This window comes from Falco cherrug, chromosome 6, assembly GCF_023634085.1.
Source record: "Falco cherrug isolate bFalChe1 chromosome 6, bFalChe1.pri, whole genome shotgun sequence".
NCBI lineage: Eukaryota > Metazoa > Chordata > Aves > Falconiformes > Falconidae > Falco > Falco cherrug.
The window spans coordinates 64659807-64676408 of record NC_073702.1 but is presented as its reverse complement, the minus strand read 5'-3'; the positions used below and the strand labels follow the sequence as shown (position 1 = coordinate 64676408).

The window sequence follows — 16602 nt, the reverse complement described above, 5'->3', positions numbered from 1 at the left end:
ACCTGCCTCCAACCTCCTTTTGTTGCAGAGAGCAGTAAGATCCTCCCGAGCCTCCTCTGCTCCTGGCTAAACAACCCCAGTTCCCTCAGCCAGCGGGCTCCTCATAAGACTTGTCCAAAAATAAATTTAGATTACCGATTTATAGTATTCCCTAACCTGCAGACCAACACTTTAACACTGGCTGCTTGTGCTTGATTTATCACCTGCATCCACCCACTTGTATTTTTGGCATTAGATGTTTACGAGTAGGAGCAAACACTCTGCATGGCACCTGAAGTGGTCTGTGGTTAGGACTCCACAGAATGATGAAAACAGAGCAATAACGGTCTTCTGCAGACATCAGATTCTGCAAAGAATTAAGGTTCTCTTGTATTACCGACTCCAAATTGATGTTGTTAGGTCACACAGGCTCACAACAAACCATAAAATCTTGCCACACACTGAACAAATGTTTGGGTGTTCTGCATTACCCAACAAGAACATTTTCAAACACACTTTACTTTTTTACTAAATTACAAAGCAATGGTAGTAGTCTGCTAGTCATCACCAAGCCAGTGGCAGCACCAACCTTCCAGCCTTGCTGTTTTCAAGATGCTACAAGAAAAAAATGTGCATTTTGCTCACATTGTGTTTTCAATACTAGTTTTTTAGATTTGTGTTTTGAACAAAAATCGATACCCTTTTTTCATATCCTTGTCTTTGAATCAGCTGAATTACCTCACGTTTTGGGATAAGAACTTTTGCTGTGCTTTGCTTCCCTTACATATTAAAGACTATGAAAATAAGTGTTACCAGTAACTCCCATATACAAATTGCATACTTTGTTTTTATTTTGGCAGTACCCCTTTAAGTACAACATGGGTAGAAGCAACAGCAGCAGAAAAGCTCCTTCCCAGCTGATTTGTTATTCCAAGATATCAAATGTTTGGTATTTTTATCCAGTGCATTACTCAGTACTGCAAAGCACAGTCTGAAACTTGATAATGAACTTTATGCTGGAAGAAAAACCCTGAGGAGAGAGGGGGGGAAGGAAAAAACAGAAACAGCTCTTCACTTCCCTTTTTCAAAAAAAAGTAGAAAAAAGAACATTGCTGTCTGAAATCATAGTCATTTTTTGCCCCTGGAAAGTCAGTCAAGCCAGGTTTTCTCATCATGATATAATCCAGGAAAATGCCCTTCTTCTCCTTTCTCTTTTCCCCTCCCTCCCAGTAAAACCTTGATATGAAACTAAACCAAGTAATCCTCATGTTCCTTACTGGAATTCATACATCCATCAAGGGCTGCAGCACCTAGGATTTGCCAAAGAAATTCTGTTGGTTTTGATGTGTGCTGCTAATTTAAAAAAGGAGTTTCAAAGACTTCTTTTTTTTTCCAAATTGATCTGATTTTTAGTCAGACATAAAAATAGCAGTCTTTCAGGCATACTTTTACCTCTTTAAAGGTCTATTTATGCTTACAAACCTATTATCTAGATTTGCTTAACTTATCGTACAAGTTTTAGTGTTTCTCTTTTGATCGCAGGAGCCTGTTGCATCTGCACTTCTAACACCACAGAAAGAATATCTGAGCAGTCTGTACAACTCCTCTCTCCTAATGAATACCTGAGAGTTTCAGCTCTTTTAGTAAATAATAAATGAAATTCTGCTTGCAGTACACTTCTAGACCCCTTAAAAGTTTATCCTAAAATCCTTAAATCTGTGGCATAAAATACTCAGCGATATTCTGCTGTGAACTACAGCTATTTCATCTGCTTGAAAAATCAGTTTATGTTTATGATGTTTCTAGAGTTACCATTTGGACCAAGAAGGAAACATCCAATTTCCAAAAGATGGCTTTTCCATTAACCTTTTATTCCCTGAGAAGACCAAAAATGAAATAACCTCCCACCACAGAGCTTTATTAGTGAAACCTCCAATAACCTTAGGATGCCACAGGATATGGCCACTTTAATGCTCAATACAATAAAAATCTACTGCCCATATGGACTGGGGACAGAAACGCAATGCTTCTTGACTTTTCCTAGAAAAGCTGCAGTAGTAAGAGTTACTGTGACATAAAAGAGGATGTAAAGTTTCCAGTTGTGGCTAAAGAAAACACTGGAAAGTACTTTGAAGTGCTCTGAGGAGACTGGTTAGATGGAGCATAGCAGATGTGCAAATAGCACAGATCTGGGCAATGCTGCTCTTCTGGAACTGTAACTAAGTACCATCCTCACATGCCAAGCTAATAAGCTATATAGATTACTGTGGGCAATGTGAAGTCCAGTGAGGACAGTGATGGTTTTATGACACTTTATTCTTGCTTTCTTCTGTTGAACTGAGAATTATGCTCCGTCAAGACCCACTGCATGCTTTCCGATGAATGATCAAACTAATACACAAATGTTTAAAGTAGGACTCTTAAAACAACAGCTCAGCTGCTGTCTATCTCTAGAAATGCTGGATTTCAGATTCTCCAAGAACCCAGAGCTGTGCTTCTGCTCATGTTCAAAGGTTCCTCAGGACTGGACATATCGGCCCTTCTCTAGGACAGTTGAGAAAGTAAAACTGTGTAGTCGTCCAGAGGGGCTAGATCGCATTGGCACTCAGAGCATGCTTTCAAAAGAGAGAGGTAAAACACAGGCAGGTTGATTTCTGGGTTTTGTTCAGTTTGATCTAGAAGCAGAATTCCTAACTTCCATGGGCAGCCACAAAGGAAAGCCAGATGTGAGATCTGTGCCAGAGGGATGGGATATGGGACTTAGACAGGGGGATTATTCCACATGCAGGCACGTTAGCGCACTGAAGGGAACAGGAAAGCTGCTCTGAGAGGAAGACAACCCTTTTGAAGCATAATGCTGTCCTTACTGAGTACAATATGAATCCAGTTATTTCTATGCAAAAGTAGCAGCAAGTTTTAAAAATCTGGAAGTCATGCCACTTAATTTAGAAATTATGACCCGAAACCCCCGCCAAACTCCCCATCCTCAAAACACCACAAAGCTAGGCTATCAATATCTGTTGGGTTTTTTTGTTTGTTTGTTTGTTCGTTTTAAATAAGTTATTATTTGCTTAGTGTAAGAGATGAAACTTTAAGCTACAGCATTTGTGAGCAGAACTTTCCTGCTTACAAAGAAATCCACCTGAGCTTACCTGTGCTGTGTGCTGAGTCCCCATCTCTCTCAGCTCCTTATCTGCCATCCATGATGATGGTACAGACACATATGCCGGCTCACTGACACGTACCCAACCCCCGGCTTGGGCAGCCTGCCATGCGCTCTCCGGCACTTTGTGGTCCAGCTTCCCCCAGTGATGAGGAGGCTGAGCGCAGCTCCCCAGGGACTGCAGAGCTGCTTGGAGCCCACACTCAAAGACCTGCCTGGCCAGAGGCAGCAATGTGGATAGCATCATGGTGGCTGACACGCTACACATAAAATGTAAGTGGTCTTGATGTGACAAGTGCAGCAGAAGCAGAAGAGGCAAGTTCAGAGGTGCTCATTTAGTGCAGCTGAGGTTTTTGCTTATCCAAAAGACAACATGTTAAAACCCCCAAATTCTCTGACTACTGCTAGAGATATACAGCCTACTCTTAAACTCCATCCAAAAACCCCAAACTAAGATCCAAGGGGAATTTGTGAAAGGGGAAAGAAACAGACACTGAAAAAAGTCAGCTAAGCAGACTATTTTTTAAACTTGGCTCCTCTTCTGCCCATATCTAGTTGTTTATTTCCCCACTATAATAACTGAAACAGAATCTCAATGCGCAGAAAGACTGAAAAAGTTGCTTGTTTCAGTCTGCTGCCTTGTGAGAAGAATAGGGAAGCATGAGGAAAGGCTAGGAAACGTACTAATAAATTAGTTATCATAGCGGTCCATTTCATCTATTGATGAGAAACAGGCTGAAGGATGAAGATAAGGACACCTATCAAAATGTCGGCCTTGCTTGTGGGAGCTCTAGGGTCTGGGGCAAGATTTGATTATGAACTCAGATTTGAGTCTGATCTTCATCTCTGCCAGAAAAACCTTTACTGCTCATATGTCTGCCACTGCTCCAGTCTGTCTTCCAAAATGGGGCACCAGGACAGGAACTGGTTGAAATCTGGAGGACAACGAACGTCAAGTCCTGTTCCACTCAGTCTGTTCCCCTCTTACATACCGCCTACCTTCTCCTACTGTCCTCGCTGTGCTTTTCCCTCCTTCTACACAAGCTTAAAACAATGCCCGCTTCTCCAAGGCATGAGGTACAGTGCCCTGCGGGCATAGTTACCACCACAGGACTGGGGTGTGTGCTATAAATAACCTCTCCATGCACTAAGACCTTGTCACACAAGAGAGCAGTCCTTTTGTCTGAGGGCCTCTCCCGGCTCCCCGGGCGTGCTTCACGTGCTTCACGCTGTAAGCAGGAACATCAGGACAACGTGCCCACAACTATTTCAGAAACTGGGTATTACAGCAGAGTGACAGCTCCATGACCCCTTTTGTTTCAAGGCTGACCCTTTCCAGAGCTTGAAAATGCACGTCTTGGTTGCCAGTGCCTACAAACCGCATTCTCTCACCTATAGGTTGTCTACTTGGGTGAAGAGGCTGAGTCTTGCCTCTCAGGGAGGTTGAACTCCCATCTTTTCCTCCTCAAGTAAGCCGTGCCGCCATGGCAGGAAAAGCCCTGTGGGTGCATCTGAACCCTATTTCCTGCTCCAGAGAGACATGAATTCATGAAGCTTTATCCTTCAAGGAGGTCCTTCCCCTCTGCAGTATGAAGCAGGAGATGGACGATCCTTTCTATGTCAGGGGAAAATAAAGTATTTCCTGAGGAGGTCAGGAGGTTGTTGTCACCTTGGGAAGTCTGAGCCCTCTATTCAAGCTCCATGCAAAGACAGACCCTTCTGAGAAGGCTGCGGTTCCCCTCCACCACCTCAGCCTATAAAAGCCTTCCCAGTTATGGTCTGGGGAATGAGACCGAATTGAAACTTCTACAGACTTCGGAATTTCAAATTTAAAATAGAGGCTGCCCTTAGGTAAAACTGTTGGAGAGGAGAATGATGGTGACCATGAGAATGGTTAAGGCCTCCTGGCTGAGCAGGGCAGGAGTCCCAGAGGGGAGAAAGGGCCCTGGCGTGGAGCTCGGGCAGTGCATAACTGAGGCAGTACATGACCATCGGGAACATTATTCTGTCATGTGTAACACACAAAAAATTGCTTCCAGATACTTGATATCTTCCGAATGTGGATGAAGGAGAGTGAGCCGGAAGGACTTTCAGTGTATGAGGGCTTTATGTAGTGAGGGATGAGGGGGGAGGATGGTGCTGAGAGGAGAGACGCCGCTAGTGGTCTTTGATGTGCTCAAACTGCCATGTAATAAAACTGTCCACATTTTCAGGACACAGACCATGCCTGAGATTTCTGTCATGGATGCTACAAGAAATTATATATTGCAAGCACTTAAAACACACATCCAGTGGCCTCCTTCTCCTTCAGGGAGGGAAAGGAACACTTGGGAAGAGCCGACATCCCCTGCTGCCATGGCCAACACTGTGTCTAGTTACAAACTTGTGAGTTAACAGTGGGCTTAGACAGTCACTTTTGCCTGAAGTAGTATTTTTCCTGTGTTTGTGTATGTGTCTGTGCTCATGCCTGTGATCAGAGAGAACGCTTAGTCACTAACCATCTCTGCCCCACCAATGTGGAGCTCAGGGAAAAAAATTCACCTTAACTCTGCCCTGGCTGGCGAGAGCCCCTGTGCACCCATTCTGCTGGTAGTGACTATGAATTTCCTTTTCCAGCAGCTCAGCGAGGAGCATTTTCCACCCTCTGGGAGCATCAGCACATCAGCTAAGTCTTACACACGCTTTTTCTTCAACCTTTGTGAACCGTGTTGTGTCTGCATTTAACCCTCAATAAACCTGCAGAAATTATGGTTCTCCCACGCCACTGCCAGTAATCCTCATGGCCCGAAGGCCTTTGTGCTGGCTACTGACACAGCCACTCCGAGTGGTGGCAACACCCGCTTTTCTTTACTCGTAAGGGGAAGTGCTGGGTGGAGGGACTCATCCATTCCACAGCAACATGTCATCCAGTTGTCACAGTCACAGCTTTGCTAAGCTGCTTCCTGTGAATCACGCCAAATTTCACTGCCGATCATGAGAAGCCTTCCAGTTCCCGTATTCTTGTCCCAAACACTAGCTGCTGGCTGCTAGGTGCTAGCAAAGTTGCAATTCCTGGTAAAACCCTGGGAGTTTAGTTTTGCTGAGTTCAGCCTTCTGAAGTGGTGTGAGATACCACGGGATAAACTGAACTCCACCTTGATGCTTCTCCTGAGCTATTTGATGTACAAATCTGACTGCTTGATCAGGGCACAGACTGTGAAACTGAAACTGCTTTAGGGTACTTTCCATTAAATCAGCTGGAGTGCACACAGCCATACTGGGTGAGTATTTAGAAAATTTTTTTTAAAAAAAGAATAAAGATGCAGCTAGATGCCCTGTTGTTAGTATCTGTGCTGATAAGAAAATGAAGGGATTAATTTTTTGTTCCATGCAATGCACTGTTTTCACCTCACCCCTTGCCTCCTCACCTGGATGCCTACAATCTTCAGGGGGGCAAAGGAATGAAAAGCTCTTTCTGCATAGGCAGATCAAATCACCCCTCCTACAAATCTTAATCCATTGGATACTTGGCAGGGTTTCAACAGAGCCAAGGGGCCTCCGCTTCCCCCGTGCAGAGAATCTGGCCCCGCTGTGACCCTGCCATGAGCTCCAGCATGCACATTGCAGAATTATTTTCTTTCCCTTCCATCCACCTCGAAAGCAAGGAATGAAATATATGAGTGTATAAAAAAGAGATCTGGTAATACCAGACATTCAGACAGTCATCAAACCTTGCAGAGAACCAGACTGACAGGATAAATGGAGTAATGCCATTCTGGGAGTTTAACTGTTGGTATCTTAAAGTGAATGCAATACTATGGAGAGCTGTTTGCTCCGCAGTATAGTAATTTTACTTTGCTTTCATTATTTAGCTAGAAAGGATATTAATTGAATTGAGAACAATTAAAAAAATAGAAATGGATATGTTGGATTTTCTGTCCTTTTGTCATTTTTATCATGACCATCACACAGCCGCTTGCAGAGTCAGGACTGTTTTCAAGCATAGAGAAACTTACGCATGATAACCACCCTCCTCTGAGCTCAGTGAAAATAAGTAAACATTCCAATATAAGCGCATGGCTCATTCCCACTCTTTCCCTGGGGCGAAGCAGGGTTTAGACTGTTTTCTTACCTGGGTATGGCACTCTCCCTTTTGTTACCAGCTCTGTCAGTAGGATCCCAAAAGACCACACATCTGACTTTATTGTGAACCTTCCATACAATGCCGCTTCTGGAGCAGTCCATTTAATGGGGAACTTGGCACCTAATGAAAGAATAAATGAGCCTTAATCAGAACAGCGACAGAATGGAAGTACCCGTTCACAGGTGACTGTTGTGCTCTGACAGGTGCAGGTGGACAGATCTGCAGGCAAGTGTTAACAAACAGCTCTGTGAAGCACAGTCAGAGAGGACAGGCAGGTGTCTGCGCAGGGCAGAAGGAAAGACTTAGCAGGGAATGGGTGGGTTTGTCCCACATCCCAAGAGAAGGCTAAAACTTTTTAGTTCAGGTTTGAAGTTTTATAAAGGGGAAAAAAAAGAAAACCTAATAAGCCAAACATAATAGAAAATATTTCTCCCAAAATGTTTAAATTAGCATTACCCTGTGATATTTGCAAGTGACAGTTAGCACGTATGAACAGAAGTGAGATTTATTGGAAATGTACCTCCCAGTTTCCATGCTCAAGCTGAGCAAAATGCAAATCAAACAAACATGGCAAAAACATAAATTAAGAACAAACCTACTACTTCATTAGCAACATGCAAGGCCTTAAAAATAATACTGCCATTGGAGTTGCTTTGAGTGCAGTGATGTCAAGGCACAACTTTGGCCTGTGATTTATAACTCGACAGTGTACTTTAAGCTCCTGGCACTGAAAACCCTGTAGTGCCTTAAATAGGTGCAGTTCTTATGTGCTCATCCATCATCAGAGCCTGCAGGAGCCAGTTGTGGTAAGGATGGTAAGATAACAAGCCTTTAAACACTGATTTATTTGCTTTTCCAATCATTTACTGTTTTCTTAGGGAAAATATTTTCAGTATGACTTTAAAGAAAAGTCTTGTGGTAATAATTAACTTGTAGTATGTACAAAAAAGTATGCAGACATTTCCCTGGTGCCTTGTATTAACATACGGGGCAAAAGAGTTGCATTGCTTATTGCCGATCCCTAGTGACAAACACTCTTGAATTTGGAAACAGACTGACTTTTGACTTCTCACCACCCTCTCATAAAAGTTCCCTTAGCTTTCAGGAGGAGTGTGGAAAGTGTAACAACATGGACAAATCACTCTCAGGGAGTGAAGTTACAGCCCTGTTTACGGTTCCCTGCTGGTGCTGTTCTGCCGTCACATCCAGTGCTTGATGCCCCATTATCTTCTGCTATAAGCCACAATCTGACTTGACTCAGAGTAAAAAGTAAACATGGTAATTCTCATCTCCTTACTTAGTAAAATATCAGGTGTGCTAAAATGTTTCCTGCTCTATATGTAAGTGATCCTAAGAGAGAATATTACTCAAACAAATACGTTTTTCTAGGGAAAAATGCAGTTGCTCAAGTAAGTCCTGCTGAATTAAAAGATGCCAGACAAAGTCTCAGATCCCTAAAGTCAGGAACTTTAGTTAAGCATCAACACATCAATGGTTAGATTTTCAAAGGTGCTACAGGATTTCTGGATGTCTACTCACTTTCAATAAAGTCTGCCTCTTCTGTATTTTCATTAGTTGATATGCAGGCAGGAGCTAAAACTTTGGTGCCTGGCTTTGTCAATCTCCCTAATTTACACTTCTTCATGGGACCAATCTTAGTTTACAAGACTCAACATTTACAGAACTTCATCTTCTCTTAAAAACCACCTTGGCCGTGATGTCCAAGATCTCTGCAGCAGCAGCCTGCTATCACTTGAGCCTCTGTCCTGGAAGCTGGCCCTGCCTCACCAGCACCAGCAGTCATGTGGGGTTGGCAACTGGCTCCCCCAGCCACCGGCAGATCCTGCAGCTATGCATCCCTTGACAATCCTCAGAAAAACTGCATGCTCTATGTACCCGGTGGCTGGGTTCCCTAGACCTACAGTGCATGGCTTTTGATGGGCTTATGCAGGCATGCCATGAATATGAGGGCCAACATCCCTCTGCTCTCTCAAACACGCAGCTGAGATGGTACACACACACACACAATGCCAACTGAATGAATAGCTCCAGGCTCACCAGCAGCCCGAAGGCTTGGACGTTGGCTGGTGGTATGTGAGATAGCCAAGCATGAGGGTTTGCTCATTCGCGTTACACACATTTATTCAACAATTTTGTTTTTTTTTTAACCAGCTGTGATTTTCTGAGAAGTTGAGCCAAATCTGGTCTAATTCCCTTGTGCTTCATCCTTGGATCCAAAGGTAGCAACCAACTACAACTCATCTTTGGAGGAAAGAAATGTCTTCAGACTCCTTTGTGGCCAACTCCCCTGGTATTTTTGCCTTCCTCATCTATGGCCTGTGTGGTACTGGGAAGTGAGTATGTGGTGTCTCAAGGGACCATGGGAAGATGAGAAGCAAGGTAAGTAGGTGAGAAGGGGGGACAATTCTAGCACATCCCTTTTCCTGAGAGCTAAAGCAGTACGAGCCCCATTGGACTGTGATGAGCACTGCTGGAGAAGACAAATGGTCTGTGCTATGGATTTTCTGATAACAGGGTAGCTACTCACTACATTTCTATGTTGCCCCTGCTGTGGGTGATTCTCTGGCTAAAACAACCAATAAAAAATCACGTTCTGCATTTTGTGCAGCATTTCCTGAACTTTGGTTTGAAGTGATAGATAGGGAGAAGGGAAAGTCAAGGTTGGCAGAGAGGTCGCTAGCAGAGCCCTGCCTCATGGTTTACATGGTCCAAAAGAATCTGCAATCCAGTATGGCAGAGCCATCAGTGAGGGGAGAGCAGAGGCCAGTGAGGACGTCCTAGGCTGGCCCCCTTCACAGCTGCAGGTACGACACACGCACTGCCATAACACAAAGCGATCACACACAGCTTGTGTGAAAGGGGGTGTGCATGTGTGTGTGTCCAACAGGGGTCCTCCCAAGGTGCTGCCTTCCATCTAATGTCTGGCACTGGAGACACAGGGTAGTGCACTGCTCTGAAGCCCCCGGATTGCTACTGCTACAGGCCAGCATGGCTCCTGACCGACACACAGTCTCTGTGCTCACTCTCTTTCCAACACACCAATTAAAAAGCCCACCCTTCCCTCTGCCCAGACTTCAGCAGCTTATTAAACAAGCTGACTTTGTGCTGCAAACAAATTACAGCATCAGATCATCAGATAAAATGCGTATTACTGACAAGCATGTTAATAAATCTGATAAGCTAAATTACCCCAGCTGACAAGGCAGCCTATCTCCTACTTTGAAGGCAGATTTTACATCAGTGCGGGGGATTTACCTTTTTTTTTGCTGGAACTCTTTTATGACAAACTAGCAGGTCAGTACTCCATGCGTACAAACCAACCGCACACCACATTCGTTAGGTCAGGATAGCCTGTCTTTGCTCCAAAGTGAGGTCCTAATCTGCAGCTTTTATCTCGGTGCCTTTTTTGAAGCATTTCAGCCTGGGGAAAGCCTTTTTTGAGTTTCTGCATTGCTCACAACCACATCAAGCTAAAGCGGCTCATACATTCTACTGTTAGGGCAGCTAGCCCTGCCCCCTACCTCAGAGGATTTTTGTGAGGGTCAGCCCTGTTCTTGGGACCTCTGCCCAGCTCTGCCCAGGTATTCACACAGGTTATCCTCCAGGATGATTTCCTTGGGAAAAATCAATTCACGGCTCTGCCTTAATTCTTTGTTGGCTATAAGCAGGCCACGTGATGAGAAGGAGCAGAGGGGGCTGGGATAATTGAGTGACCTTGATGTACAACTCTCAGCATGGTTTCTTCTGAGGCTAGCAAAAATCCCTCAGAGCTTTGTTTTTTCAGACCTAAATCTCAATGAAGCAGAAACCTCTGAAATTCATGCCCCAGAGCCACTGCCAGTTGATAATGATCCTGCTTACAGAAATCCTAAAAAGCTGCTTCCTCTCATACCTTAAAACCAAACCCAGTGCAACCCAAGCTCTAAGACCCCAGAACCAGGGGAACTCTTGAATTAGTGACCAGAGAATGTAGTGCAGCATCAAATTGCTTCTGGGGCTGGAAAGAGAAAGCTACAAAAGGTAAAACCGAAGTGCTGAAGCAAGCATGTAACAGGAAACGAGTCAGCCCTGGAAGGCAATGAGGAGTGCCGTGTGGGAGGGACTGCGCAATTACACTTTTTGTGCTGTGAGAAAGAACATGAAATTACAAGTCTGGCAAAACATCAAGGAGCAGAAGCAGGCTCTGCAGGCGAACCCCTCCCCGGGAAGCAGGGGACAAGGGGTGGAACTGCCGGTCTAAACACCCCTCTCACCCTCTGCCTGCATGCCCCCCTTCCCCTTGCCTTTCCTCTTGACCTGGACACACTCCCTTCTCGCAGACCAGATGGCTTCTCTGTAGGAGTGTATCAGTGATCCCCCCTCCGGGACTCTGGGGGCTGGCTGTTGAGAAGCAAGAGTCCTTCCTCCTGTGCACTCCGTGGCTGGCCCAGGGAACGGCAGGTAAAGAGGAAGAACAAAGCCCTGGACGTTACAGCCCGCAGCAGTCAGTTGCGAACAAAAGAGATCTGATTAGTTTGTGAGCTGGGAGCCAAGTCTCTACAAAAGGACTGGGGAGAGCCTGGAAGGGGGAAAAAATCCCTGCTTATTTCTAGGAAATCAAAATAAGAAGCATCACTTGTTTTTAAGCAGGGGAGGAAGGAGATATTTCTAAGTGTTAAGGAGGCAGAAACGATCTGAGAGTTTACAAACACGTACAAGCACTCCCAAAATAGCTCTGACTTGTCTGGAAGGCATCAGAAAGATCCTTATTGTTTCATGTGTGCTTGGAGCGGCACTGCTGCAAGTGCTGCCAGTGTATGCAGTAGAAACATGGCCTGGAAAATAACTCTGCTCTTTTTTTTTTTCCTTTTTTTTTTTTCTTTTTTTTTATTAAGGCAATTTTAAATTTGTATCAGCTGCTACTGCTTAGAATAGTAACAACTCTTCCCCAGCAGCTCTGTGGAGCACTCTGCACTCTCCACAAAAATGCCATGTGCTTGGCCAAAACTCTGCATAGCTGCTAACCAGATCAGTGTAAGTGTAGCAGAACTGCATGGGAAATCCTGTGTTGGAAGTGATGGGAAGGTTCTCTCTGTCCTGTAGGACAGCAGGAGGTTTAAGTCTTGCTTTACAGGACTGACCCACGCACCATCACTGATGGAAGGAAACAAGGCTGAATGCCTGACACTGGCTGGGGGGGGGAGTGTAGATGTTGCAACAGCAACAGCAACAGCCAGAAGAAGCAAGCCCCAATGGTGCAGGCTGCAATACAGTCCACCAGTGTAGCCTTTAAAATGGGCGTCACTTTAATAGGCGTGTTTTTCCCCTTTGATTACTCACTTCCTCTAAAAGCAAGAGAAGCCAAATGCTCATTACAAGCCAAGAACTTTTTTTTTTATATTATTTAACGGCAGTGTATAGCTGCTAGTCACACACTTTAAATCATTAGTGCCATGACTATCTCTTTCCTTCCTGATGATTGCTGAGAAATGGCAGCGCAGACAACAAACTGCTTTTTAGTTACCTCTCATAAATCAGGAGCAGTCAGGCCTCCTTTGTTCAAACCAAAAAGAAAATAAACTGGTCAGTAAAATGTTACCACCAGGCTGAGTAATACCCATATAGGTTCAGGAATCCTGCACTTTAGCCCGCTGGGGCTCAAAGCATCCCCATCTGTTTCCTTTCAAAATATTTAATCGGAGACAAAAGTGACAGTGGGGGAAGGGAGTAGGAGATCAAGCAAGGCTGGAGAAAACCACCTCTTCCCCACGCTGACAATAAGCTCTGTACTAACACACTCAAGCCAAGAGAATGACAACTGCTGAGGAGAGAGTGACCAGAGGCTTTCAACTTCAGATTTTGTAAGGCAAAACATTTCCTTTCTCCCACAGGAGCTGCCAGTCTGGAGTGCTCCCCATCCCCTTCTCCTCTGCTGGCCAGGCTCTGCTCCCGTGTCAAAATTCCCACTGAAGCAGTAGTCAGATAGATAAATAGAGCAGTCCCCAGATGCATCCCCTTGGAGGCTGAAGTAATAGGTCATGGGAAACAAGCAGAGGCAACCATTTCCTTCTGATACTGTGGTCTCCACCACGCAATGCTCAAACTGAAGTTTTAACTAAACAAACCAGGACTGAATCTCACTTGAAGAAAAATTCCAGAAACCATGTTTCTTTCCCAGTAAATTAAAGCTCCTACGCTCACCCTGGCTGCCCAGCTGGCTTGGAAGCCAGGTTAATTGCAATGAAATGTAAATTGAGAGTATGCTGCTCACCCCTCCCTAGAACAAGCTACCACTTAAGATAGGGTCAAAAAAGCATAAGTGAAAGCAGGAAAACCTTTCCAGAAGATGCCTGTGGTTACAGCTTTTTGGGTCTCTCGTTAAAGGAGTAGCTCCAAAGGATTTAAGCCTGTTTGGGAAGGATGGGTGACTTCTCCATACTTGCACCATGAGATGAAGCCAGGCAAACACAATTCAGATCTCTGGACCATCAGCAATGCAGGTTAAAAGCCAAACTACTTCTCCCTTCCCAGACACTTTTTCCACAATACAAATTATTTCTGCCACAGAAGAAGGGCAACAGATACCTGTGACTAGGCTCCCTCTCCCTGCCAGTCCTGGCGTTATGCTTTTCTCAGCTCAAAGTTTTCCCATCAAAAATCCAACAATTTTTACTTTCTTAAAAAATCTAAGCTTCTCCTTAACATCAGCCAGGTGGGTTTTCACGGCTTTCTAACATGTGAAGAAGGCAAAACTGTTCTGAGAGATTTAAACCAGGAAGCAAACAGGTCATCAGAGGATTTCCTAGGGATCAGGAGCTTGAAGAGATCTGGCTAGAAGTAGGTCACATACTTGTCTATTAAACCAAATAATTAGTCATGTCAAAATATAAGTTGGGTGGTTTCCAAAGGGAACAAAAGACATAGCAACAAACCAGACAAACGGAGATAACATAGGACACTGTTTCAAAGCCTTTTTGCAGACTGGATCTAGCTGCCTTGTTCAAGGAAAACTCTCATTTTACACAGGGGAAGGGCAGGCAGGCAGCTTTCTGTCCACCAGAGTCCACAGATACTCTTGTTACTCTGGAGAGAATAACACGAGGCTGTTTTTACTAGCAAGGAGCAATTCCCACCCTCAGGCTGAAATCAGTAGTGGTTAATACTCTGCATTAGTACCTCCTATGGGGTCTTCAAGGCCCTCCCCCAAACAATCAGGCTTCACTGTCCAAATGTGAAGTGGGCAGCTTTTAGGGTGGATGCAGCCTGTGGTCCACATCCCTGTGACTAGGTACTGCTGACAGCAGTTTGGAGGGGCGTGAACGGCATCAGAGCTGCTGCTTCCAGGCCAAGACAAGGGATGCTGGAAACTCTCTGTCTCCTTCTGTCAACACTTGGAAGTTACAGAAAGAGGTTAGCTCTTGCCTAAGAACTGATGGCAAAATCCATGCTGAAACAGGGACGTCTGGTCAAGAGAAAAAACTCCCAACAGGCAGGGGTAAATGCAGGTTATGAAGTACTTAGCGGACCTGTGCTTTCTGATGACATACAGCAGGGTTTAATGGGACACTCTTTGGCTTTGGCACTGAAATGGATGGAGTGGCATTTACCGACACACATTGAGCAAGCACTACCAATGTACTGCCAACAGAAAGAGAACAAAACTGTAGCTCTGCAGACTTGGACCAACATCTGACAACTAAGCATGACTTGTAAAGAATGACTAACTACAAAGAGCCTGTGTCATGGCTCAGTCTGAACACACACATGCTTTTAAAAAAAGGCTACAATACTCTTTGATACATTTTTATAGTGTATCAGTGGTCAGCTCTCCCCAGCACTCCATGTGGCACTGGAAAATGGCTTTCCTATTACAGTAACTTTTTAAGTTCCCAAAGAAAACATAGTGCTCAGAAAGACAGCTCCATTGCATACAGCTCCATTGCATAGCGACACAATTCTTCGACCCGTTTGAAATAAAGGAAATAAGAACAGCAATAGTACAGCGGTGTTGATAGTGGTTAGTAAGTACTAGAAGGCGCACTATGAAAGAAACAGCTTACATAGGCTTTTCTGGATTCCCCCATTCAGGTTTTCAAGGCTGGTAAGTATATCTTCTTTATTATGCCACCATGAGAATTTTGTCTTTACTGTCACTTCACCCACCTCTGCTCTCACTCATCATCCTTGTTTCATTTTGTTCAGTACTTAAAGGGAAGACAACTACATGAGATGTTCTCTTTAGAACAGGCATTCAGCAGCGAAGTTCTGGGCTAGGAGTTAATATGAGTTCAGGATTTACTGAAAGCAACCCAAAGCATACGAGAGAGAACTTTTCAAAGCCATGTTCCACTCTTCCCCTGTCACAAGAACAATACTCAGTGCTACACCTGCTGCTGTATCTACCTTGTCTGGCCGTATATTCGTTGTCTTCAATCAGTCTTGCCAATCCAAAGTCAGCAATTTTGCATATTAGGCCATTCCCCACCAGAATATTTGCAGATCGCAGGTCTCTGTGTATGTAATTCATTCGCTCGATGTATGCCATTCCTGCAGCCACCTGTGAGAAGCATGAAGCACAATTGGTGCATTTTAAAATGAACTCGGACATACATGGGACATAAAATATATGCACCTAAGTGCTCAATATTTGAAGACAGACCTGGGCTGCCATGTCCACCAAATTCGGTAACTTCAAAGCTCTTCCTTCTCCATCTTTTAAGAAATCTAGCAAACTCCCTGCAAATGCAAAGTTGACAGAATAAAGAGGTGTTAGGGAAAGTGGCTATTCATCAAGATGGAGGTGTAGCAGTATGTGCAGTATTACAGAAAGCAATGTTTTGAAAGTTCAAGTAGACAGTTTCAAAAAACCCCACAGTATCTTAGAATTCTCCTATTATACTTGTTTCACTCCTCTTTAAGGCTGGATTGCAGAAGAATATGTCACTAGTCCAGAGAGAGTTGCAGGGAAAGAAACAACATTGTTTTTAATTTTTCTAACCATTACTGAGAAAGCTGATCTTAACTTTTCCAGCACTCTTTGAAACTACATACCTGCTGCTCTCTAAAGGCCTCAGCTAGCTGCAAAGCATCAGCTCGGTTCCAAGGCACACAAGCTATGGAAAAAGTCAGATCCCAGCTCAACCTGCTCCAAAAGAAAGGTCAGCCTGGAGCCTCGTAAGCCCAAAGGGGCTAGCATTAACAAAAGCTAATTTTCCTTAGAAATTAGTAGTGCTCCTTCTTTAGGTAACCCAGAACTAAATGTAGCATGAAGCATTTATTTTAGAAGACCACTATGCAAAACTAGAGAAGACAAAGCAGAGATCAAATTAAAGCAATT

The 16602-nt window shown here is 44.3% G+C and overlaps 1 protein-coding gene across 3 annotated transcripts in view; it reads right to left on the bottom strand.

Annotated features, from left to right (window-relative positions):
* FYN (FYN proto-oncogene, Src family tyrosine kinase) overlaps positions 1 to 16602 on the bottom strand; it is a 143507-nt gene that overhangs the window by 3781 nt on the left and 123124 nt on the right. For all 3 annotated transcript variants that reach the window (XM_055714991.1, XM_055714993.1, XM_055714992.1), the window contains 3 exons: positions 15925 to 16001; positions 15669 to 15822; positions 7254 to 7385 (listed from right to left, as the gene is read on the bottom strand). In XM_055714991.1, coding sequence (XP_055570966.1) covers positions 7254 to 7385; positions 15669 to 15822; positions 15925 to 16001 — 363 coding nt within the window. The remainder of the gene's footprint in view (positions 1 to 7253; positions 7386 to 15668; positions 15823 to 15924; positions 16002 to 16602) is intronic.